Source organism: Microtus pennsylvanicus, chromosome 1 (genome assembly GCF_037038515.1).
Source record: "Microtus pennsylvanicus isolate mMicPen1 chromosome 1, mMicPen1.hap1, whole genome shotgun sequence".
Lineage (NCBI taxonomy): Eukaryota > Metazoa > Chordata > Mammalia > Rodentia > Cricetidae > Microtus > Microtus pennsylvanicus.
In genome coordinates this window covers 132165374-132192287 of record NC_134579.1, presented here as the reverse complement: position 1 = coordinate 132192287, position 26914 = coordinate 132165374, and the positions used below count along the sequence as shown (strand labels likewise).

General features: G+C 48.7%; 1 protein-coding gene across 1 annotated transcript in view; it reads left to right on the top strand.

The window, feature by feature from the left end:
* Positions 1-26914, top strand: part of Pepd (peptidase D) — a 145914-nt gene that overhangs the window by 95655 nt on the left and 23345 nt on the right. The window contains exon 10 of the mRNA XM_075984511.1: positions 26526-26594. Within this exon, the coding sequence (XP_075840626.1) occupies positions 26526-26594 (69 nt within the window). The remainder of the gene's footprint in view (positions 1-26525; positions 26595-26914) is intronic.

The window sequence follows — 26914 nt, the reverse complement described above, 5'->3', positions numbered from 1 at the left end:
GCAAGGCCAATTAGACAGTCCTGTAGTCAGGGCAGAATTGCAATCAAATGACTCGGAGAAACAGCTGGAATCTCAGATGAGGGGCCAGTCACCCACCCCACCCCTTCCTTCTCTAATGGTCGACCGGACCAACTTTAGGGGTCCCTTGCAAGTGGTCCTAGCTGCTCTGATAACTGTGGCTTCTCTTTTGTCAGCACTGAACATTCTCCCCCCCCCCTCTTTCTCCCTCTCTCCCTCTCCCTTACTCTCTTACTCTCTCTGTCTCTCTCTCTTTCTCCCCTCTCTCATTTCCTTTTCCATGTAGTCTCTACTTGTAGGAAAATCTCTGTCAAGAGAAGGCCCCCTGCTCCATCACCCCACTTCTGCCTGAGGTGAGGAAGACGATGAGCAGTAGGAGTCATGGTGACCCCACTGTTGTTGCAGTCGAGTTCAGGTCTCGGGTCCATGCTGTGATGTGTTTGAAGGTTTAGTTTCTCTCAAGGGAGAAAGCAAACAGAAAATAGAGATTCCGGAACTGTCGCTGAAAAACAGCTGCCATCAGCTGCTAAAACTGAGCATCCCACGTCTGACACCCCAGCAACCCCACCTTGCAAGTAGCACCTAGACAGAAATGTGTAAGCACATTTGTTACCCAGACCAGCATAGGTCTGGAGCTGGGCAGAGTTTGGGCCTGTGGAGCAGCTGTGCCCCAGTCACACAGTGGGGGCCAGGCCTGGAGAGCAAATCAGTGCTGCTGTTCCCAGGAACACGGATGGGTGACTCCGGAGGGTGATGTCAAATGACAGAAGGCTGGGTTAAAGACAGGTCCCATGGGGACCATGGAAGAGGGGCGAAGGGGAGGGGAGAGGCAAGGAGGGGAGCAGAGAAAAATGTAGAGCTCAATAAAATCAATTTTAAAAAACCAGGTCCCATTTATATATATATATAAAACTCTCAAACAAGTAAAACCCTGGTGAATGAGGAGCACGGAGGAGGGAACAGCACAGAGGAGGGAACAGCAGTAGGGCCCCTCAGGAGACCAGAAACCTCTGGGTCTCAGAGAAAGGCCTATCAAACTTTCTCTGTCTAAGCACTTGCGATGCCTGGGCGTGCTGGATTTAGTGTGCATTTCAACAAATAAGCACAACGCGGGACTACCCCACTACTCAGGCAGAAAGGGCGCAACAGCCTCGAAACTCCCAGATCAACAGGTGTTCTCTGGAATTTAGCGCCGCCACAGCGACCACTGTCTGAATTAGTCCACTGATGAATACAGCAAATGTGAAGCTAAGACAGTCGGGGGAAGCACTGCCCTGCTGTCTGTCAAGGCCAGGACCTGAACACTGAGTCTATTAGAAACAATTATAAAAGGGACAACATCTCTTAATGTGTCTCATTTGACAATAAGCTTTTTAAATGTGGGGCATTAGTTAATAAAAAAAAAAAAGTCCCCAGCAGCCCAATGTCATATATTACCTAATTCCTTACAGCTCATAGCCACTGGAATAGGCAAAAGGGGGGATATAAAATTAATATATAGTTATTATTAAAATTGCCTTATAAATTAGTTAAGGCCCTCGGAGGGACAAAGTAGCCATCGTTATTCTAGGAGTATCTCAAGGGCTTTGCAGTGCCCTGTGTGTTTGCAGAGTGGGACTGACCCCTGTGCAGGGTGGGGCGGGCTGGGCACTGTGGTCTAAGGTTAAAATACTTGTTCCCACTATGGAAGCAGCAGCCGGGATACAGGCATGTCTAACAGGAACTCTTCCTTAGTTATTGAGGTTTCCAGGGGAGCGAGCACTCTGAGATAGCACTTAGCGGATTCTGTGCTGGAGGCAAGCAACGCCAGAAAACACCACCCCATCTGTAAGGGTTGGGCATGGCCGGAGTCTCACACAAGCATTTGTATAGCTCCTAAGGTCTTGGGGACATACTGGCTTGTCCCAAGCCTGGTAAGGTAGAAGTAATTTCCTGAAGATTGCCCCAGGTCATGAGTAGGATGGGAAGGAAACCTATGATTTTAAGCCAGCGTACCTACAGTCTGCTATAGCTGGAACAGCTGAGGCTGTCTCTTAAAAACAAAACAGTGACAACCCTGTAGACATGACTTGGATCGTCACTGTCCCCAGGCCCTATGTGCCAGGAGCTCAGGAGCCTCGACTTTCCAATCTTTGCCATGCAGCCATGCGTTCAATTAGGGGTCTAGAGGCCCTGGCTGGAAATCCCTTCCCATCCAGGCTGTTTGAGAATCTCAGTTTTCTGTCCCAGAGGATTTGACCATGTCATAATCAGTACCTTTGAGGTGACTTCCTTGGGCCTGTTGCTCCCAGGCCACGTAGATGGCAGCTGAGGTTTTCCCAGTGGCAGCACTAGAGGCACGTTTGGCTGTTTTAAAAGCTGCAGGTTAGCCCCACTCTGTCCCTGGCCCCCTGGACTGCAGTGCAAGCTCCAGCTGCCACACTTTGGATAGGAGTTGTGTCTTACCTGGGTGGCCTGCAGACAGAGTGCAATGTGCATGAACGGGGCGGGTAGAGGAAACCAATGAGGTTGCTTCCAGCCGGTCTTCCTCCCTGCTCACTATGCGGGGTTGTGAGTCCCTCTCTGTGTAGAAGGTTTTCAAGAGCCCAGATTCTAGAGAAAGGCTTTTGAGGCAGAGCTGAGCCACACGAAGAACCTTTCCATACTTTCTGACACAGCAGAAGGCACTCGGGAGTGCAGTGTAAGGGGACTGGCGCACTGTCTCTAAGAGTGCGTCCTGCCCTGGTAAAGCTGCTTCTTGGCCCCTGCCTTTAACAGGCTCCCGTGGCTCCTTGGCTGGTGGCCACTTCGAATGTACTTCCCAGGAAGCAGAAGAGCAACGCCATCCACAGAGACAGGTACCTGACTTTGGGCAGAACTGCTACCAAGTGTGTGTGGTAAGGCTAGAAAGGAGGGAGAGTCTCTGAGGGAGCTAACTCTCCTGGGGAAGATCTGTGCCCAGGAGACAAAGCAGGCTCAAGATGGAGGCACTGACAGTATGCATTCCAAAAAGTTCCCCTCTGAGGAATGAAAGTCCCTGTGTGATTCCTGGGATGTTGAGCCTGGGACCCTCAGAAGCATTAGATGACCTCAGCCTATCTCTGGGTTTCCTGATTTGGAGTCATGGCTAGATGAAGGCCTGGGTTATATAATCTGCTATTTGTCCATAACAGTAGTCTGGGAAACAGATGGTCCTCACAGACAGCTTAAAGGTATTTCAAGGTGCTCCGGGTTTGAGGCTGTTGGTGTGCACGTGCGACCCCTTGTGGCAGCCCTGTAGAGTCATCCTGGGTCTGGGCTACACTAGATAGCCTCAGGGAGGGACTCAAGGCTGGTAAGAGGAGAAAGGCTGGATGCAGGGAGTCCATTGCTCTTTGATGATAGGCAGCTTGATCACCCTCAAAAAGTATTCAAAGATGAAAATAGCTTCACTCGGAGAGAAAGGTAGAACCTCTCTCTGCTCTGTCGGCACAGAACATTGTAAACCAGATTGCCGTAACAGCCTGTCGTGCAGAAGCTCACCACCCTGAGCCCATGGGCTGAGGGTCTCTCGGGTCCCAGATGGTGCTAATGTGCAGGAGGATCATGCTGGGTGGGCATGTCCCTCCTTCTTTAGGAACCTGGGGTGCTCTGAAGGGACCCATGTCGTCTCCCTGTCCCGTCTTCCCCTGGGACTGGCACTACAGCGACGGTCTGCCTGCTTTCTCTATTCTGTGAGGGAGTCTGACGATCACTGTTGTGGGGCGGATGCCTGCAGTGGAATTTCTGGGAATATTTTGAAGCACAAAGACCTGCTGTCTTCCAGGAAAGCTGTCCAACTCCTGGTGGCAGCTGGTGGCAGCGTTTGATGCGCAGCTGCTCGGTGCTAACTGGGATTTTCAGCTAATCTAGTGAGGGGTGAGCAGCCACCACCGTGCTTGGGAAGAACAAGCCAGGAGGGCTTGAGAAGCTGGGCCAAGGCCTTGGCCTCATAGGAGCTAGGTGAGCCTTCTCCAGAGGCTGCCATCTCCACTGCTGTGCTGGCAGTTAGGCATGGCCGTGTGCCCACTGGACCTCAAGAGTAAGAATACTGTCTCAGTGCTGAGTCGTCTTCGCCTGACTGATGAGAAATGCCTCATCCCATCTTTGCAGATGCTTCCTGGACGGCTGGGGAAGTTCATCTTCACCTCTCAGTACTTATCTCCTGACCCTGTTTGCTCTTTGTCTTGCTTGTTAAGGGGACATGTGGCGTTGACAGACTGCTATAAAAATACCATGTGGTGGGGCGGATGCTTCATGTTTTTCCTGTATTTTGAAAATACATTTCCCGGTGTGATATCAAGAAATTTTAGCTGTCAACTTTCAGACTGATCCTCTCCTGTGTAATTCACACCTCTGCTTAATCACGTTTGTACCATTGCTGTTCACACTACTGCACTACAACGGGGTGGGGGTGGGGTGTTTTCCCGTCTTGACAGTTCTGTGTAATGATTTAAATGAATTTGCTATTTATATATGAAATCGTATTCAAGCACAATGCATATCGCCCAGCACGTGTGCATTGCTGTTGTCTCTGCCCTGTTGGTTTAAAATTTTACCTATTCTAAATGTGTTGATTAGTCAACAGAGAACAGCTGTTGGCAGTAACGACAAAAATCCAATTCTGTGTGACTTAGTACGGTCAAGGCTCATGTCTTGCTCATGTTGCAGCCTGTAACTGGCACGTGGCTGTCCCCAGCAGTGACTCCAAGCTGCTTCTGCTTCCTACCTCTGCCTGCTCTGAGCAACAGGAGGGAGAGCATGGAGTATATACCTCTGCTCTTAAAGAGCCACGTGTGCTGCAATTTCTCTTCATATTCCTATTGGGTGGAAACAGTCATGTGATCTTAATTTAACAGCGGAGGGGGGGGGGCTCTGAAGTGAGCCCAGAAAGGGGAAAAGAGTTAGGTGGCCAAATCTCCACCTGGGCCCATCACTGGACAGGTGGAACTTAAGGTATGCAGGCATGTGTGCATGTGCATGTGTGTGAGCACACACCATTGTATGCAAAGGTTCTGTTTGGATCGTTATGCTTGTTAAGGACAGTTCTTCATGCCTTCTGTGGCCTGGTCATCTTGTGCTTTCTGAGGACCTACAGTGTATGCTTAGGTCCCGTACGGATGGTGTGACCCTGCCTTTAGGAAGCAATACAGAAAGAGACCAAGGCTGTTGTCAGCTGCATGCCATACTGGGAGCTCCATGGAGTTGGAGTGGGGCTGAGCTCAACCATGCAGGGCTTTTGGTGGTAACAGGAGGGAAAGACTATCCGAGAGGGAAGAGATCGTGTGAGGAAAGCCAGGGGAGTTCCTATAGAAGGTGGTCATGTCCGATGTGTGGAGGCTTGCAGTGCAGGTGATCTTGGCTCTAAACAAGAGGTGAAAGTGCCTTCCTTCCTCAGCTCCCAGAGACCCCTGAGCCAAGCAGCTAGTGCTGAGAAGCCACTGAAACCCTCCACCTATCGCCTCCTGGGTGGAGTGGGCCAGGAGCATACTTAAAATTGGAAGATTACCACGATGGCGTGCTGCAAGTTTGGGTTTGGGTTGGCTTCTGAGTATGGACAAGTGTTTGATGTGGATGCTTCCCACACTGGCTGAGCACAACAGTTGGGAAAACGGGACTACCACAGGTAAGATTTGCTCATCCTGCAAGCCCTCCTTTATGCTTTATGAACCTTCTCAATGTTGATGTCTTGTGTGGCTGATCTAGTGAGGGCTTACAGGCTAAGCAGTAGCCAATTCCAAGGACATCCTGCCACATGGCTCAAGAGAGAGCGGGCCCAGACCTTCATTACATGTAATTGCTACTTCTGCCTTAGAGAGTGACTCCATAGGAAGCCGCAAGAGTCCTATCCATCAGTCCCTGTCTGTGTGGATAGGGTACCCCGAGCTTCCCCAACCACTCCACAGGCCACTGAGATGGGGATTTTACGCATGGAAGAAATCCTTCCACTGTCTACTGGCTTCTGTGAGTAGTGTTATTAACATAAAGAAAGAATGTTTAACTTTGCATCGATAGGCAAAGAATAATTAAAATGTAATTAAAAGCATGGAATCTTCTAATTATTGGCTTTGTATAATGTGTGTTTAAAAACAAGACATCTGCAAACGCTTTCTTTTGAATACATCCAGAAACAAGAGAAGGTAGCATTTTAATTAAAAATGGATTATTTCAAAAACAGTTTAATCATCCTGTCATCAAAGGATGTAGGCCTTATTAATTAGCTATTGATATGCAGGCCTAAGTTACCAGAAATTTAAATCCCTAGGGGTTGTCTCTGGCACCCCTCTCTGGGAAGAATTTTTTTCAGACTCGCCCGGTGTCTTTAGGACGTCAGCAGGAGAAAGATCTGGGTCATGTGGCTCTCTCTCCTCCTTTATGGACAGGGAAAGATGGAGAGCACCATGTGGCTATCCCACCACTTTATCTCCCGCCTCTGTGATCTGGCATGAATTGGTACCCAGGTCCTGGTAGGTGGTGCTGCTCACTGTTGGGTTCCTCCCATCTGAACCATGCCCAAGGGCACTCTGACAAGTGCAGAATGTGCTGGAAAACACTAGCCAGGCAAGTCCTGGGCCCCACCCACACTGTGGCAGTAACGTCTCCTCTTGTTCAGGGCAGCTTGAGCACGGCCTCTATCCATCATCCTAAGTGGATAAAGACTTACAGAGTGATAAATTGTATTCGTGTTGCTCGCTTGGCCTGCCGTGGCTAAACTAACGCTCAGGAGTCACTCAGCGCCCTGAGCAGGGATGAGACGAAGGCTCAGAAGAACAGCTCTTGCCTGCCCAGTCAGCACACTCAGCACACAGCCCCATGACGGTGGAAAGGGCTCCCTCCCAACACTCACCAATGACCCATTAGGGTCTGGTCTTGCTGGACAGCACCTCAGCCTTCCTCCTCTGTAGTTCTGGCTCCATCTTGTCCTCTGAAGTTCATGGCTGCTTCAAGAAATTTCTCAAGTAGGAAACAGACACTGTTTTAGGTCTCTGGAAGCAGGCCTTGGCTGTGAACTTTTATTTCCTGATGGTGGCAGGGACTTGGCCTGCTCCTTCCAGGTCTCTCCAAGCTGGCATGGCCTCCTGAAGACCCACTGACCACCAGGCTGCCTTTAGCTCCTGAGTGACTAGACCCTTATATTTAGTTCTGTAGCTAATAGCATCTCTGGTGACTGTTTCTCTGCCTGCCTGCAAGTTAGCAATGGCTGCTTCCCCCTCTGGCCCCGAAAGAAGAGCAGGATGTGCAGAGACTGCAGAGGACCACCCAAGACTTAGAGCTTAGGTGATGTGTGCAGACCAAGCCGCAGAAAGGCACTCCTTCAAGTCATCCCTAAAACAGCTCAGGTGTTTGCGTTTATAAAATAGTTTAGATCATAAGGCTGAGAAAGAGTTGACTATCTAGAAATAGCGTATCACTGGAGTCTTTCAAAATGAAACAAACACCTTGGAGATGTTCACAAAGCGAAACACTGTCTTTCCTAAAACAGTGATTTGGGTCTGCTGTCCCTCCCGCCATGGCTGGGACCTGGGTTTCCTGTTTCCTGTGGGTCCAGGATCATGGGAACACCCGTCAGCTGGAAGATCTCAGGTTTCATTCCTGAAGAGAGAGCATGGAATGGGGGAGACTTGAAGGGTTCCCACTCTCCAGTGGAGTGAACAACCACTGGGCCTTTGTGGTGCCCTTGAACCCACAGCCTGATAAATCTGATGATTGATGCCTGGGCCAGGCTGCGTCTAGTGACCCCGTCTCATGACACTGAATAAAGCAGATGCAGCCATCCAGGCGTGACTGCTGCCAGCACTCTGGGCTGTGGGAGGCACCTACGCGCCAAGCCTCGTTAGCAGAACAGGCCATCCTCATAAGGATTTGGCACCTGCTTAGTTAATGCCCTCCACTGCCAGATTTGCTTGGAATTGACTTCAATCCCTGACATCTCTCAGCACCTTGGGTCCAAAGATCAAGAGGCCTGTTTGGCCTTTGTCCACAGGGTCCTCTCTGGCCTGCTGTCGCCTGCCAGCTGAGCCAGGCAAAGAAGCAGGCTCAGACACAGAGGTGAACTTGGAGTCTTTTGGAGTTCATCCCATAGTTACCAGATGGAAACTCGAGAGTACTGGGAAAGGGGTCCAGACCCCAAAACCCTCTCATCTAGAACCAAACCCAGGCTTTAATTCCAAGAAGCCTCGGAGCAGAATGGCCCAGCCTTGGCCACTCACAAGACACTTTCGTCGTTTTAGCCAACTTCGTATCACTCATCTGATACTCTATTTCCTACTTCTACTTTCTTTAAATGGAGTCTTGTCCCTGTAAGTGTGCTCTTTAAAGATTTATTTATGTGTATGTATGTGTCTGCATGGGTTTGTGCAGCACATGCAAGCAGGTGCTGGTGAAGGCCAGAAGAGGGTGTCAGATGGCCTGGAACTAAAATTGCAGGGAGTGAGCCACCTAATAGTCACACTAGGGACTGAACAGGTCTCCCACAAGGCCAGAAAGTGAGCCAGCTCTCTAGCCCCTTTAAAGATTTAAAAAGCTTTGTGGTTGTTGTTGTTGTTGTTTGAGACAGGGTTTCTCTGTGTAACTCTGGCTGCCCTGGAACTTACTTTGTAGACCAGGCTGGCCTCAAACTCAGAAATCTGCCTGCCTCTACCTCCCCTAGTACTAGGATTAAAGATGTGTATACTACCACCTGGCTAAAAGAAAACATCATCCCTGTCTTAGTATAATTTTCTAGTATGACCACTAACAACTTAAAAGATACAGAGTAAATGTCCCTGGGGAAGAAAGTGGCTGTGGATTGGGTCAGACTGCCGTCACCTTTCTCCACGGTGGAGCCTTTCTGTTTCCCAGACATCGTATGGCCTGGGTTTCTCTGGGTGATTCCTGTTCCGGCAGATATGCAGTAGGTGGGGTGGGATCTGGTCAGTTTGAACAGACCTAAACCCCAGCCAAAGGTAGAGAACCATCAGCAGGCTGTACGTCCCTCCTTCTGCAGGGCCTTCCTGCCCAGAGTGTCTGTTAAGATGGATGCTCAGACTTGGAATTTTCCACCTGAGCCGTGTGCTGTGGGCTTGAAGCTTCTTCCAGTGTGTACTCACGTGGCCACTGCCTTATGTATCCTGCCCCAAGTACCTGTTATTCTAAAAACCATCAAAAAAGATACTCAACAGAGTCAAAGTGTGCCCGCTGCAAGTCCCAGTGAAGGCAGGAGACAGTCCCTGCACTTAAGAACAAGCAAGTGGAGCTGCCGTATGCTGTGTGCATTGCAGCCCCACCCTGCCTCCATCCCCCACCCCCACCCCTACTGTGTAAAGAATCCATCTTTGAACAAGATGGCGATCCAGGTCAGTGTGAGGGCAGTTCGAGAAAACCAAAGGGAGCTGTTCCATGTGAATCTGCAGTAGGGTACTCTGGGAGGCTGTAGAACCTCTAGGAGATGGACCTGGCTGGTGGAAGTGGGTCACTTGGGGCATCTGTCTGCCTTCAGGTCTGCACCATGTGAACAAGCCTCTACCTCACCCCCACCACCACAGATGGAAGCACACTGTCCTCCCTCACTGAGATGGTGAAGCTCATCAGCCCTGCCCCTTATCTTGTTAGCCTCACTCTTCCCTCGTTAACCCCACCCCTTCCGTTGTTTTTGTCAGGTGTTGGTCACAGTAACACCCAGGTAACTAACTGGGCCCCGCAGCAGTCTAGTGAATTCAAGGCCGGCTGATGAGATAAGTGGGGAGACAGCGCCCCCCCAACACACACACAGGGATACTTTATACAGTCACCGGGATAGGAAAGAGCAATCTTAAATATATGCCAAAGGAAGAAGCCATAAAGAAAAAAGTCAACACCAGACCAATAAAAATGTAAATGATCTGTCCAGAAATATCATAAAGAAGATGAAAGAGCAGAGGGGAGAATGTTGCATGGATGAGAGGCCAAACCACTGCCTAGAACCCTCCATATATAAATCCCGTAAGGTTCAATAAGAAGAAGGTGAGCATCCACACTTTTCAGAAAGAAACAAACCATTCAGAAAGGAAGAAATATAGGGACTAAGCATGGTTAAATGTACCAGTTTATTAGTAAAGTACCCGCGTTTTGCCTGCCAGATGCCCAGCTCTGTGGGCAGATAAAGCCCTGAGGTGTGTTGCCCAGGACCTTGAGAGTCTTTTGTCAGTGTCCCAGGACCCGTTTTGCAGAACATTCCCCAAGACTAAACACCATGCATATGTTCGCCACGCCAGTGTGAAGGCACATGGCCAGGAGCGTCCATCATAACCCAGGTGGAAGTAACCTAGATATCTGACAGCCTGAGGCTCGCTACATGAATTGTAGGCTGTGTACTGCCAGCTATACTTACTCAAAGTTAGCTATTCAGTCACTCTTCAAAAATCTAGCACAAACCTCCTGTGCACCAAACACTAATACAGGCTCCGGGACAGACTGCAGTGAACAAAACATAAATCCCAGCCTGTGGCAGGGGAGAGACGAAGGGAGGATGGATGGACGGACACGGATGGACAAGTAGGGTTGGGTGCATGAATGGGTAGCATAGATAAATGGGTGGGTAGGTAGATGAGAGAAAGTGGGAGATGGGATGGAAGGATACATAGGTGGTAAGTAGACAGACTGACAGACGGATAGATGGATGGCAGACAAATGGTGAGTGGATATATGTATATATGTGATTATTAAAGCAGGAACAAGATGTTCTTTACCCAGAGACTTAGAACTGGCCTCCCTGGGGTGAGTCTTTAGAAATGGTACCTAGATGTAGTAATAAGAGTGGCGGCGGGGCTGCGTCCCCAACACCCCAGCCGCCTGCTCGGCTAGCTTATGCCCCGAAATAATTACACCGACACTGTATTCTTTTAATCACTGCTTGGCCCTTTAGCTCTAGCCCTTACTGGCTAATTCTGATATCCCGATCAACCCATCTCTAATAATGTGAGCACCGGTCTTACCGGGAAGATTCTAGCCTAAGTCCATCCTGGGTCGAGCTGGGGCATGGCGTCTCTCTGAGGCGTCTGCTCCGGAGAGGAGAGCTGTGGAGTCTGAGCTCACTTCCTCTTCCTCCCAGCATTCTGTTCTGTTTACTCCTCCCACCTATCTTCTAACCAATGAGGACCAAGCAGTTTCTTTTTATTTAACCAATGACCTTCCTCCATCATTTCCCCTTTTTCGGTTTAAACAACAACAAAAAAAAAGGCTTTAACTTTAACATAGCAAAATTACATATAACGAAACAGTTATCAAGTAAAAGTTACAATAATCTTTATCATAACTAAGGAAAACTATAACTAACTATTCTTAACTCCATCAAAGACTCCAGAAAGATACTATACTACCTAAGCAAACAGGAAAAAAGCAACTTTTAAAACTCTAGAAATGACAGAGACATCTCGCTGCCTGGACAGTCACCCAAAGTTCCTCTGTACCATTGGGGCATCCATCTTTAGCCTTCAGGCCCATGGTATCCAGCAGACATTTCCATAAAGCAGGAAAATTCAAAGTCAGTTCAGTCACTATCTGTTGTGTCCTTCAGAATGTCTCGCAGACTCTTTCATGAATCAGGAACCCCGAAAGATCATCTCACCTTAGGCAAGTTCAGTAGTCCTCTCTCTGCGGGTTCTCTGTGTCCAGTTTATGCAATAGTCCAGGCAAGAGCAGTTTCTTGCCCAAATGGCTATCAAACTCCATAAGGTGCCTCTTCGATGCCCATCTTCCTCTTGAAGTAGATTGGTGCTGCCAGGAGCAGAGTGTCTCATTATCATGAAAAGTCCTCAGTTATTAAAACATTAAATGTCCTATTCTGTAATCTTTGAAAAACATGAAGAATGTCTATCTAAAATATATCTCTATATATCTAGAAAATCTAACTAACATGACTACAAGCTTTACTATTACCGATGATTATCCATTAACAACCTATATTTCTTAATTATACAGTACATATTTAAATGAACTACACAATCACAATACCTTAATCAATATCAGAAATACATATACATATAACAAAATTGACCATAAATCTCTATTAATAAAGCAAAATCTATACTAATACAAATTATTCATATCTATATCATATCCCCCTTTAAATGTTAAATAACGTTTTATAAACCATATTTGGGAACATGGGCGCAGTTTTTTCTCTCCAAACTGCTTCCTGCTGAATGGAGGCATCATTAATTAGGTCTTTCATGGTATAACCTGTGTGCTAGTTTCATCTCAGTTGGCAGTTGAGCGAAGCAATTTTCTGAAGGTGTTCACACCAACCCTTCAGGAGGGCGTAGTCTACCATACCATATCGGGATAAATGCAATCCACAAGGTCTGATCCTCTGTGAAAACAAAAGAAGAATCTCTTTTCCAAAGTATCATATCCTTAGATCCAAATTCTGAAATCATACCCTCATGATATCCGTTCTGGTTCCACTTGGCAGCCCATATAATGAAATGTCTCTCTGTACTTAGCTCCTTCACAGTGAAAAATTTTAAAGAAAACACAATGTACATAATCCAGACTCTCTGTGAATTTTCCATTTTTACGTGGCTTATTTTTACTCTATCACTTTACTTTATTCTGTCTCTTTAAAGACTTTACCTTTTTTTTTTAACATTAACTTTATTCTTTTTCTTCTCTCTCCCAAGCCTACGTACATTCATCCAACAGTGTGACTCATTTAGTGGTCTGAATCTGTCCTATTGTGAATCTGCAATTTTTTACTATCCACGAGCACTTTTGATTTGCGCCTTTAAATCACTAGGCGCTTAAGAATCTAAGCTGTGACATTCCTAGGTTAACTTTTTGCTTTTTGAGCGTATATCTTTGACCTGGAATAACTCTGTAGACCAGGCTGTCTTTGAACTCTCAGAGATCTGCCTGTCTCTGCCTCCCAGGCACTGGGATTAAAGGTGTTTGCTACTACACCTTGATCTCACAGAGATCTGTTTGTTTCTGCCTTTTAGGCACTGGGATTAAAGGCGTGTGCTACCACACCTTAAAGTCACAGAGGTCTATCTCCCTCTGCCTCCCAAGTGTTGGAATTAAAGGTGTGTACTACCACACACAACTCTCTTCCTTTTTTTTGTTTTTTGCTTTAAGAACTTCAACTTTTAGTCTGCATATATATATATTTTTTTTTTTTTGGTTTTTCGAGACAGGGTTTCTCTATGGTTTTGGAGCCTGTCCTGGAACTAGCTCTGTAGACCAGGCTGGTCTCGAACTCACAGAGATCCGCCTGCCTCTGCCTCCCGAGTGCTGGGATTAAAGGCGTGCGCCACCACCGCCCGGCTGTCTGCATATATTTTTAACACACTTTAAACCATTCAGAAATTTTCTCTGTCTTTGAATCTCTCTTTACTGTATATCTCTCTTTTTCTGACCACATGAGTCTTTAATTTACCAAGCAATCTCAGTAGGACTAAAGGCGTGGCTTTGACGGCTGGATCCAGCCCATTCCTTAGCTTTCCAGTCTCATGGCTGAGGTACTGGCTGTAGCCATGTTTACTGCCACAACTCTATGGCATTTCAAGGTCCCTGCCAGCAAGCGAGCTTCAGCAGCCTGTGCTTGCAAACCGCACGAACCGCCTGCGTAAAAGAGTCAGAGTTTGCCCTGGCAGGACAGCCCAGAAAGCCGGCATTTTAAAACAACACATGTTTTTTCCTGCTGCTGAGTCAGGAAAATTTCAAAATGGCGGATGTACCATTTTGTGCTAGCTCTGGGGCCGCCAGGTAGGAGCGGCACTCAGCACTTTAATTCTGAGACTGAACGTGCAGCACAGAAATTCTTTTTATCCAAGTTACATCCAAATCTGACACACAGAGCACTGCGCAGTCTGAAACCAGTCTCTGTATGGCGGCAGGAATCCGCCATGCTCTTCTGCCTGCCTAAGCCTGATTCTGTCGTCTGCCTAGGTGCAGGCGGGGAGCTCTGAGCCATCAGCACGGTCTCAGAGCACTCTCCTTTCGATCCCAAGTGGGAACAGAAACATCCAGTCCCATAAATGCCTTTGAAATGCTTTAAAGCCAGAGTTCACGCTGGCAGCACAGCCCCCAAGCAGCTGTGCTTTAAAATGACACAGCGTTTTTTCTGCTGCTGTTGCCGAATCAGGAAATCTCTCTACATCAGGCCACCAACAAACAGCAAAAATCTGTGTTAAACTCTCTCTCCCTTATTTTTAAGCCTTCTCAGGTTTTTTTAAGTGGGTTTAGTCCATCACGTGGGGCGCCATTTGTAGTAATAAGGGCGGCGGCGGGGCTGCGTCCCCAACATCCCAGCCGCCTGCTCGGCTAGCTTATGCCCCGAAATAATTACACGGACACTGTATTCTTTTAATCACTGCTTGGCCCTTTAGCTCTAGCCCTTACTGGCTAATTCTGATATCCCGATCAACCCATCTCTAATAATGTGAGCACCGGTCTTACCGGGAAGATTCTAGCCTAAGTCCATCCTGGGTCGGAGCTGGGGCATGGCGTCTCTCTGAGGCATCTGCTCCGGAGAGGAGAGCTGTGGAGTCTGAGCTCACTTCCTCTTCCTCCCAGCATTCTGTTCTGTTTACTCCTCCCACCTATCTTCTAACCAATGAGGACCAAGCAGTTTCTTTTTATTTAACCAATGACCTTCCTCCATCACCTAGAGAAGGTAAGAAACCACACTGTGGGTTTCTGGGTGAGATTGGACCCTCTTCAAAGAGAATGGGGCTAACCTAGTGGCCCAGAGGCAGGAGGTCACCTGGCAATACCAGGAACGAGGAAGAAAACTAAGAAAATGAGTGGAGCTAAGACAGCGAGAAGGTGGGCTGTGAATGTTTAGCTTGAGCAAGGGAGGCCTGTGATATCCTAGGCTACTCAAGGGGACACACGGGGAGACCAGCCAGGCTGCTGTTGCCAGTGACCAGGCAAGAGAAGATGGGGCCTGCACCAGGGCAGTAGCAGGGAACAGTCAGTCCTAGACACAGCATTCAGAGTGGAAATACATGAACATGTGTTCCTGACAGGGAGCAGGTTTGCTTTAGAAATAGTTGGTGCTCTGGGACAGGGTAGGCTGTTTCTCTGCAGACTGTCTACGTGCAGTTCGCCTCCATGCACAGACGTGAAGTGGAAGAAGTCCCCAGACAGACTCAGTGCATGTGGTACCTGGAGAACTTCCTGGCCTTTCTCTATTAAAACTGAACCCAGGCAGGACCCTGTGACACAGTCCTTCTACTCCCAGATGTCAGCTCGACAGAGAGGCATACACAAGGGCCCCGAAAGACCAGACGTTTCCACAGCAGCAGCACTCAGAGTGGCTGCGCTATGGGAGCGGCCTGAAAGCCCACTGCTAGAATGAAGAGGTACGCTGCCTTGTACTCAGCCAATGAGACATGACCATCCTGGTGGCTTTTTACAGGTGCATTTATTTTCATCTTATGTGTTTGAGTGTTTTGTCTTCATGTATCTGTATATACCACATGTGTGCCTGGTGACCATGGAAGCTGGAAGAGCCTTTGGAACTAGAATTATGGATGGTTGGTTGTAAACCACCATGTGGGTGCTAGGAACTAAAACCAGATCCTCTGCAAGAACAGTCGGTCTTAACCACTGAGTCATCTATCTCTCTGGCCCCAGCGGTTAAGTTTTTAAACGTGTGTGTGTGTGTGTGTGTGTGTGTGTGTGTGTGTGTGTGTTTTCATTCATGTGATATATACTTATGTGTGAATGTGACTATACTTGTGCAATGAATGGCACAGGTCTAAGGACAACTTTGGATATCAGCCTTTGGTGTGTTGCTACAGTATCTCTTTGTTGGTTTTGGATGTATACACTAGGCTATCTGGCCCTTGAGCCTCCTGAGGTTCTGCCTCCACATTCTGTGTCTTCCTGTAGGAATACTGGGATCTGGGGATACTAACTCAGGTCTTCACATTAGCATGGCATGGAATTTTACCTACTGAGCCTCTGCAGACTAGTGAAGCCCACCTCTGGGTACATCTGTGATGGCATTTTTAGAAACAGTCTGATAGCCAGGTGGTGGTGGTGCACACCTTTAATCCCAGCACTCGGGGAGGCAGAAGTAGGCAGATCTCTGTAAGTTCAAGGCCAGCCTGGTCTACGAGAGCTAGTTCCAGGATAGGCTCCAAAGCTACAGAGAAACCCTGTCTCGAAAAACAAACAAACAAACAAAAAAAAGGCAAAGAAACAGTCTGGTCATGAGGGCTCTAGCCTGAACAGTGGTTCAATCCCTTGATGGTGTCACAATGTGACACATTACTGGGAAGTGGTGAGCCTACTTGGAGGAAGTAGTCATTGGGGCTAGGTCACTTAGGATGTCTTCTTGGGACAGCACCTTGCTCTGACCTCTTCCTATGTATTCTTTCTCTTTCCCGTCCACAATGAAAAAGCTCCTGAGCCCTACCCCCTGCCCCTGCCATGATGTTCTGCCCAAGTCATGGGACTGAACAACCAAAATAAGCCCTTCAGCATTTGTCGCCTGGTTAGGTTCCAGTGCTACCAAAGCAACTAATGGACCAGTGACTAGGACAAATGGGCAAGAGCACCCTCCACCCACACAGACCTCACACACAGGATGCTGGGTGGCAGGAGGTGTCAGACACTAAGGAGAACATGCTGCCTGATCCTACTTAGAGCAAGCTCAGAAACCAGCAAACCCAGCTAGAAGTCAGGCCTCCTGGGGAGGAGGGGCCCACCGAGGGGAAGGGGCGCAGACTGTTTATGTGGTGCTGGTTCATTATGCTGCCTCCTTAGGATTTGAATCCTGCCTGCTGGATGTCATGTTTCAGTAAAACAGTTGACAGCTAATTATATTTTAAAATTTGTGTTTATGAATTTTAAAAATGCCTCAAAGGGTGTTCAAAATATTTGATAGAGGTTATCTATCATTGGGTGATAAGATTATGGGGTGACTGTGTGTGTTAGTGTGCATTCAAGTGTGTGTGTGTGTGTGTGTGTGTGTGTGTGTGTGTGTGTGTGTGTGTGTGTTTTGACAGAGTCTCACTATGAAGCCTTGTCCAGCCTAAGCTCTCAATGTAGCCAGGCTGGCCTCAAACTCATGGAGATCCACTTGTGTCTGCCTCCTGAGTGCTGGTATTAAAGGTGTTAAAGGTGTATGCTGCCATGCCCAACAATGTGTATAATTTTTAACAAGGTTTATTTTTAGTTTATGTGTATGGGTGTTTTGCCTACATGCATGCTAGTGGACCTGGAGGTCAGAAGAGGGCTTCAAATCCCCCTGGAACTGAAGTTACAGATGTGAGCTGACACATGGGTGCTGGGAACTGAACCCACGTCCTCTGGAAGAGCATCAAGTACTCCTAGCCATTGAGCCAGCTCTTTAGCCCCCATTGTACATAATTTGTTAAGGATGTCTTAAGAAGTTCTGTATGTGTGTATGTGTGTGTGAGACACACACACACACAGAGAGAGAGAGAGGGAGAGAGAGAGAGAGAGAATTTATTAGTAGTCTGCAGACAGGGCTTTGACAGTTAAAGCAACGTGAGCTCCAGTTTGGTTTGGTGTTTTTTTTTTTCTTCCAATAACTGATATGGACAAAGTCAGAAACTCAGCTTAATCAAGCATGTCGAGAATAAAGGGGACGATTTGTTAATTGAATGTCATGTTATGTCCTCAGTTATGCTTAATAGAAGATAGGCAATTTAGAATTCCCAATTATCCAATTAAAATGCTAATTATCTCATACCTTGATAAGGCCTTTCCAAGCGAGGGGAGCTGCTGCACGGCGGCTGCTCACCTTCTGTCTTCCGCCGTGACCACTGCAGCCCCTGCTGCCGCCCTCGCCTCTGTCCCTGGGCTTCCTGCATCCTAGCATCCTTTTTCCGAGTACCAGCTGCTACTTCCCACCAGCCACCTGGGGCCTCTTCACCCCTGACTGGGTGGACCCATATGTCCTCATAGACCCGTGCACAACTGTAGAGGATTATTGTAGCGCCCTCTGCCACCAGGATTTATGCAGCACCAGGCCCTTCCCTGCATGATCTCATCAGTTTCCTAGAAAGGTCTGTGAAAGGTGCCCTTCCAACCCATCACAGGCTGACAGGCCCCAGGCTTTGGAGGCCTTCAGATCTGAAAGTCTATACAGATGCCAAGCCCAAACCCACTGGCCTGATCCTCCCATAACAGACCTCAGATTGCAAGTGTCCGGTTAATCTTCACTCACATCCTGACTGGGTTTAAAGTCACCTAGGAGGCACACCTAGAGGTGTCTGTGAGGGCTTCTTCAGAGACAGTTCTCCAAGGGAAGAAGACATATCCTGAATGTAGGCCGCACTGCCCCACGGGCTGGAAACCTGGATGGAAAGATTTAAAAAGCCAGCTAAATGCTGAGACTGGCCCATCAGTGAGCAAGCTATTTCACACCCCTGCTGCTGTGCCTCCCCCAACAGGGTGAATTAACTGCACCTTCCCATCTGAGGCAAAATAAGCCCGCCCTCTCTCCTTCCCTCCTTCCTTCCTTCCTTCCTTCCTTCCTTCCTTCCTTCCTTCCTTCCTTCCATCTCCTCACTCTCTCCCTTCCTTCTTCCTTCCTTCCTCCAGCTACTGCTTTTCAGGTATTTGGTCACAGTAAAAAGAAAGGTAGCTAATGCATAGAGGTGCCCCATCAGGAGCAGAAAAGTTAGGACAAGTGGCTCAGGATGGTCTATGCAGACCCAGGATGTCTGGGACCCATCCCCTGAGGTAAGATTGGCAGAATCTTTGTGAAGTTGGCTTGACTAATATAAGGGTAGCGTTGGTGGGAAGAGGGATTGTGGACACGTGGGGAGCATCTGGAAGCAGAAAAGGCTGCTAAACGCAGAGATGTCATCACAGTGATTGCAGATGGGCCTTGTGACTAATGATGCCATATTGGTGCAAGTTGTATTGGGACACTGTCAGCCCCTCTGCTACGACTGGTTTCACTAATGATGCATTGCTGGTTTTAGTATAAGACTTCAGGCCAGGCCCTTCTTGGCGACGTACTATGTGAATTCCACTTGATCATTTAAGACACACAGGGAAGCCGGGCAGTGGTGTCCTGTGTGTCCCTAGCCTTCTCTGGGTCCATCCTCACTTGTCCCAGTGTCTACCCTGCAAACAGCCCCACAGAAGATACATGGGAAAGAGTGGCAGTGGCGCCTTCTGATGGCCCATGGTCGCCCCAGAGGAAAGGAGTACGGGGCTGTTTCCTCTCTCTGCTTCACATGTCCCTTCTGCTGACGTGCTGTGGCCAAATATCTGGTCTAAACAACCTCAGGAGAAACGGTGTGTTTGGGCTGACGGGGAGTTCAGTCCACGATGGTGGCAGCATGTGGTTGAGGCTGTTCTTCAGTTTGAGCAGAGAGAATGCCAGCACTCAGTCACCGTTTCCTTTGCCCCTTTTTATGTTGGTTGGCCCTGGGATAGGCCCAGCCACATTTAGGGAGGGCCTTTTTTTCTCACAGCAAATCCTCTGACACACACCAACCCTTTCCCCGAATGCAGTTAAACTGACAGTCAGGATTGACCACTGCACACATGTGACTCCTGATCTCTGAAGACTGGAAACGGGAAATACTCCGTGTCTCTTGTGATACATCTCTTCTATGATGGACTGTGCCTCTCTTACCCTGAAAAGGTACTTCAGTCACACGTGGAATGAGCTTAGTTAGGTATGGTATATTAATACATAAAGTATTCTTACTTAGCAAACATCATAGCCAATGTATGGTATAAATGGGAATTAAAAGTAACTCAGACATTAAGAAGTTACATAAAAAGAAAAAGTCAGGCTGGTGAGCTGGCTTAGTGAGCAGTGCTTGCCACTCAAACCTGATGGCCCAAGTTTGATCCTGAAATCCATTTAAAGGAACAAAGAGAAAACCAGCTCCACAAAGTTGCCCTGACTCCACACACATGTGCCAGAGTCCTCCTCCATCATATACTCAGTAATAAAAACTAAAATCTCAAAGCTAAAGGCACTGCTGTACCTGATTACCTCAGTGCCATTCCTGGAACCCACAGGAGGGCACTGGCTCCCACAAGTTGCCCTCTGAGCTATGCACACACACACAAGAAGTGAATAAATGTGTGTAAGATGTTTAGTATCTCGGTGCTGAGACATTTATATATGACACCATTGTTTGACACACACACACACCCAAAAAATACCTTAAGATACCCTACACTTTCCTCTCCTCCCTGTTTTTACATGGCCAGGGCTCTGAGACCCCTGGATGAAGGGCCAGGAAGCCATTATGTGAGCTTGAATCCTGGAGCTGTGTGAAGGCAAACATTTGCCTCCTGTGTGATGGCCTGTGCAGGGAGCAGAGTGGCAGGCCTGATGCAGGAATGGTGTGGATCTCTGCAGGTTTTGTTTGATTTTCAAGAAAGAGCCAAGGGCCAGGCATGGTTGTGTGTGTCTCTAATTCCTGAACTCACTCAGGAGACTTAGGTAAATGGATTTCTGTGAGTTCAAGGCCAGCATGTTCCAGGCCAGTCAGGGCTATATAGTGAGGGAGGATGTGTGTGTGTGTGTGTGTGTGTGTGTGTGTGTGTGTGTGTGTACGTACGTACGTACATGCGTGCACATGCACCAAGGTCTGTTTTCTCAAAGGCCCCCACAGACTCTTTCTGTTTCCTCTAACTTGTGGACACCTCTTAAGACCTCTGAATAGTGACCACAGAAGGAATGTTCTGTTCATGGTGCTCATTGTATGTCAGTCACCAAGCCACATAATCTAAGGATTAAGTAAAAAATCTCAGAGGAAGTGGGGTACCACTATCCTGTTTTCACAAATGTGGAAATGAGGCCACATCGTGCACACAGCTGATGAGTGGCAGAGCAAGGGCTTGGTGTTGAAGTCCTGAGGTCCACGGGGCCCAGCTTGCAGAATGATGTGGTAGGAGGTGCCTCCATTAGCTGCCTCTGCTGACCTCGAAGGCTGCTGCCAGAGAGCTTGCATTGCCGATGGCTTAGCTGAAGGGCAGGCCTTCTGCTGTTATCTCAAGCAATTAGTGCAGTCTTATTGGATTGCTTATCATTATGTATTAGAAGATAAACCTTCCTGGGCTGGAGCTGGGCTACACGCCCAGGAACCCTCCCAAGGACACAGAGGCAGCCCCGGCAAAGACAATGCTGTCCCTGGGGTTGTGGTTCCTACAGGCGTGGGTCTGAGTATTTGCTGCATTTGCCCCATTAGTCATCTCCAGGCACTGACAAATGGTCCTGCCCCACTCTGTCACTGCAGTAACTCCATCCACCTTGTTATTCACTGTGCAGATTCTCCCAGGTTACAATACAGCTTTTACCCGAGCCTGGCTTGGGAAAAATTTATGGCATGGGTGTTGGAGGAATGACAAGAGCCTCAGCAGCCCAGGCAGTAGGGATGTGTGGAAGGCTGAGTGGCCAGGACATTGGCAGCTCCTTTGTCTTCAGAAAGTCCCTGGGTGGGAATCCCTAGTGCCTAGTCACGTACCTGACTTGGTCACTGCTCTTTTGCTATGAGGAAGCACCGTGACCATGGCAACTCTCATAAGAGAAAACGTTTGAGGTTTAGTCCATTATCACCTTGGTGGAAAGCATGGTGGCATGCAGGCAGGCACTAGAGCGGTAGCTGGGAGCTACATCCTGATCTGTAGGAAGAGAGAGACAGGGCCTGGCTTAAGCTTTTAAAACCTCAGAGCCCACCCCCAGTGACACACTTCCTCCAACATCTCCACACCTCCTAATCCTTCTCAAATAGTGCTACTAAGTATTCAAATATGAGTCTGTGGGGGCCATTCCCATTCAAGCCACCATGGTGCCCAGTCATGATGCTTCCAGGTGAGCCGAGGGAGCAGGATTAGCAGTGGAGCCTAGCACCATGCCTGTGCCTGTGCAAATCACAGATCTACAGAAAGAACAGGTTTTCCCAGAACTGTTTTGCTGTCTGTTATCCTCTTTGGGGAGACTGGTCACTGCCAGTTCTTCATAAAATCTACCCATTCTCTTTCCATGCTCTGTTTAAGTATTAATTATGTTCTATGTGTGTAAGGTCTTGGGCATTGTTTCTAGAAATCCTTGGGTTGGGGAGGGTTTGTTGTGTCTGAAAATTTTGCATGGAGGGGGGTGCATGAGTTCATAGTGGGGGGCGTGATAGGTGTGTTCGTCCATAGTGGTAGGGTGCATCATGGGTATGTGAATCCATAATAGTGGTGTGGTGTGTCATGGATGTGTAAGTCTATAGTGGTGAGGTGTGATGCGTGTGTGAGCCTGTAGTAGTGGGGGCGGGGCACGAAGGGTATGTGAGTTCATAGTGTTGTAGGGAGGTGATATGTATGTGATGTGTGTGAACATCACAGATGCATATATAGCCTGTGCTGGGTATTCATGTGGTGTCTAGAATATGACATGTGTGGAATGTGTGGTGAGTGTCTATGAGGCGTGTGTGTGTCATGTGTGAGTGATTTTTGACGTGCATGTGTGAGAACTGCACTGTGGTTTGTATATGGTTATGTGATGTGTGTGACACACTATGTATGGCATGTGTATAACTTGGTGTAAAAGCCTGTGCTGTGGGTGCGTATGTGGTATGTGCGTATGATGTGTATGATATGCTGTGGGCCTGGGATGGCACATATGTGATGTGTGTATATGTAAGGCCTGTGCTGTGGCGGTATCTAGTCCTTGGCTGGCCCCCTTGAGGCTGTGGCCATCCAGTTTGGATTCAATGTGCCCTCCTGCTAGCAACTCCAGTATCATAGTATGGCTGTTTTGTTCATTCCTGCTTGGGGGTTTCTAAACCCTGAAGATCATTCCCATTTGAACAGGGAAACCCAGCGCACATGAACCTGTATGTATGAACCCTGAGATATGTGTGCCCTTGCATAGCCCAGCAGGCTTTCTAACTGCTTGCTTTGTTACAGAGTTGCCCCAAGTCATGTGTAGCTCTGTGTGCATACAACCTCTCGGTTCTAAGCCTCTGCCTCTCATTTTTCCATATGGATTCTAGGTCCCCAGGCTGACTCTCTGGCCTCTGCTCCTTTCTCTCTTGCATGCTGCTCTGCATGTTGTGTTCCATGCTGCACCTGTGTGTGTGAGAGGCAGGACGGTTTCTGGCTGCAACTCTCCATCAGTTCACATACTGTAGTTTCAGAGGGGCAGCTAGCTGGTAGCCTGTAGCAAATTGTGACCATGGACTTGGGTGCTTGGCAGTTGGCCTTTCCATTACTGGCTTACTCCATCTTCCATAATGCTGCAGAGGGCTCCTTTAGAAATATCCTGGCTACTGATGTGGGGTCAGGCTGCTCTGCTTGCTCATCCCAGCTCTGCCTGCTGAGCTCAGACCAACCTGTACAGAGCCTTGTATTGCCTCCGTGTGACAGCTGTGGCTCAGTTGAAAGTATTTGATCCTCTGCTCTTCCCCTTTTAAATATCAGAAACATGGCATTACCTCTTCACGCTCCTGCATCACCCTCGCTTTCCTTAGAACTTGGGTACCTTTACACGTCCACAGCCCAGGCTAGAAGCCTGCAGAAAACTGGCCCACTTAATTCAACTTATTATGACCTCAAAGCATTCGTGTGTCCTTGGATGCTTCTATCCTCTATCAGGAAAAAATCAAAACACCAAGGGCTTGAGAATGGTTTGGTGGTGAAGTGCTGGCCTAACTTGTATAAGGCTGGGTCTTGATTAGCTGCCTGTCCTATGGCTGTGACAGAATAGGGAGGGAGACTTTGCTTCGGCTCATGGTTCGGAGGCTATCAGCCCACTGTGGCAGAAAAGGCTTGGCTACAAGAACTGCTCTGGCTGTGGCCCAGGGAGACTCGGGTGGTTGTCCATCTCCTCTCCAAGGATCAGTGTGTGGACTCAGAGTGGAGCGGGCTACCCGAGGGCCCGCTCCCAGTTACCCTGTCGACCAGCAGGCCCCATGTTCCAAAGGTCCCACAGCCTCCCCAAATTCCAGCAGCTGTCCAGATAACCATTTAAAGCAGAACATGCCATTGTCCAGTGTGAAGAACACCAGCCTCATTTACGGTGGATTTTCTGCATGGGTGACTCTAGTTCCTAGAGTCCCTGCTTATGGCGAAATGTAGGATCATGTGTGTGGCTGGAAGGTGGCCTGTGTCAGACCACTGAGTTTCCCTTGTCTGTTGGCTACTTCTGCAGACCATGCCCTGTACTGGGCATTGCCTTTTTCTTCCACAGAAGTCAAGGATACAGGAAGGTTTGTCTCTGCTGAGATCAGGCCCCAGGCAAAGGTGCCCAACCCACCTTAGGCCCCATCCTGGTAGAATATGTTTGCCACCTGTATACGCCAGTGGCATGGCTGTCCCTCTGCCTATCCTCTCTGAAGCCAGACAATCACAGTAGCATCTGCAGTCATGTGCAGGGCACCTGTGTGCACCTCCATGAACATGGCCATGTAGTCCCCTGATGTTTTGTGAAAGGACCATCTCTCCAGAAGCTGAGGGAGCCCTGAGGCTCCATGGGGTGGCTTGGAGGCTTCCTGTGTAGAGAGGGAGCTGTTTCAGAGGCTGCCTGTCCATCAGGGGATTTGTAGAGGGAGGCTGCCTGCTGGGGTGGTGGGAGAACCCCAGGGATGTGCCTAGCTCAGGCCAGACTCGGCTCTCTGGTTTAGGTCTGACTGCTCTCATGGCCCATGTCTCCCATTGTGAATATGAGACCAGCGAAGGAAGGAGTGGGTGTCCCTCCACCCCACCCCACCCCACCCCCCACAGCTCCTGAATCCTTTGCATTGAGGAAACATCTTACTTGTAAGGCACCCAATTATCCTGGAAGGTTTGCAGGCAAATCTGGAAGCCGATCGAATCCAGGGAAACCATTTCTGCATAACAACTACTTAATACCCAATCATAACAATTATACATAATTTGTGTTTACAGTGCCTAGAAGATTAAACTCCTCCGTGCAGACACTTTCCAAAACAGGCCTAGAACGTGCAGGGCAGGCAGGGCTGCCACTCAGCATGCCTACGGGCTGCCTTTGGTACTCTGCAGATGGCATAGGCGGGATACAACCTAGGCCTTCTTCTCAGAGCACGGTTGAGCCAGGGCCCAGCTGGGAACATATGATGGAGTGAAGGCTTCCCCATCACCACCCCTTACCAGCTATAGTCTGCAGAGGCTGGGCATGTTGTGTTCCAATGCTGAGGTCCAAGGCATTCAGGAGGGGTGGGGCCTGATGCATTCTAAAGCTGTGGCCAGTGCAGCCTCCCTGGGGTCCAGCTTTTTCTCTTTAAAAAAAAAAAAAGATTTATTTTTGTCAGGCCCCTTTAATCCCAGCACTCAGGAGGTAGCGGTAGATCTCTATGAGTTCAATTCAAGGCCAGCCTGGTCTAGAATTCTAGAGTTCTAGACCAGCCAGAACTTTAGAGTGGGGTATTGTCAAAAAGGGGTATATGTGATTCTTTTTAAAAGGTTTATTTATTTTTATTTTATGCTTATGAGTGTTTCTCCCACCTGCATGTCTGTATGTGTATGTACCACATGCATGATGCCCATGGAGGTCAGAAGGTGTCAGATCTCCTGAACCTGAGGCTGCAGGCAGCTATGAGTATGAGCCTTCCATTGCAGATGCTGGAACCAAACTGCAAAAGAGTGCTCGCTTTTGAACGCTGAGCCCTCTCTTCAGCCCTCGTGGTCTTCTGTTTGCCACTCTTGTTTGCTTGCTTATTTAGGTTTGGATTCTTGAAGACAGGATTTTGATATGTATCCCAAGCTTATCTTGAACTCATTGCAGTCTTCTGCCTCAGTGTCCCAAGGGCTGGGATTATGGGTGTGTACCTTCTGATATGACCTGTCTGGTCCACCAGTGTCTGAAGAGCCTCCTCCAAGTCTGCCCAGGAGTCCCAGTGTGAGGAGAGAGCTTGCTGCCCCTCTTTCAACATGGATACTCTTAATTGCTGAACCTTCTAGAAGGCTGGACCACCTCCTGCCCTCCTCGTCACTCTCTCAGATTGTGCAATATTATAATGATCCCCCACTCTCCCAAAGACACCCCTTGTCACTGGGGTCAGGGCCCATCTGTCCCTTCAGTCCTTGCTGCTGGGCCTCCCTGCTTAAGATGTGAGCATGTCCCTAAACCCAGCTGGCTTATTGCTTTCTCAAGCAGGGAGATGTGGAAACTGCCCCCAAGACCTGGCCCTCCTCACCTTCCTGGAGATTGCCCTACTTGCCCACTTAACCAGCCCTGCCACCCCGTCTGCAGCCCAGAATAACACTGGGTCATTTGCTCCTCAGCCATGCACCAGTCACAGATTCACAGGGAGACCCTCCAGCCCTGTAAAACTGTGTCCTTTGTCCCAGCTTGTCTCCCAAGAGTCAGGCTCCAGTGCTAGTCTTGCCCTCCTGTTGTGCCCACCTTCTTTCCTGGTGACACTCTGACCTCCATAGTTCTGTGCCCAGGCTGGCCCTGTGCTCACGCTCACTGGCGAACTCCAGCCTGCTCAGTGGCATGGCAGAAGCAGGTCCCTTTAGAGGATCTGTATTTGAATCTGAAGACCATTCAGACCCCAGTAACATCCCGCCATGTGTCTCTCTCCCCACAGCCTGTTCCAGCACTACTGTTACTCTCGGGGTGGCATGCGCCACACGTCTTACACTTGTATCTGCTGCAGGTAAGTCTTGGGCCTCATGGGAGGGCAGGCAACAGGGGACACTCCATCCTCCCAACCTCTGCTTAGCTCAGGGGCATTTGCTCACTCCTGTGCCCACCCCAGAGCCCGGAAGTCTCCTTGCCCTCTACTGCTGGCATCCCGTGCTCTGTCACATATGTGTGCAGGTAACATAGACAAACAGGGCAGCCTCTAAACAGGTGCTTGTGCCATGGAGGAAAACAGAGATTGAGTCCTTTTCTAAGAGTGTGTGCATGGTTGGGGGCAGATGTTGGGCTCTGGGTGGGTGTCTGTGTGGCACACTGAGGCTGTGCCATCTGAAC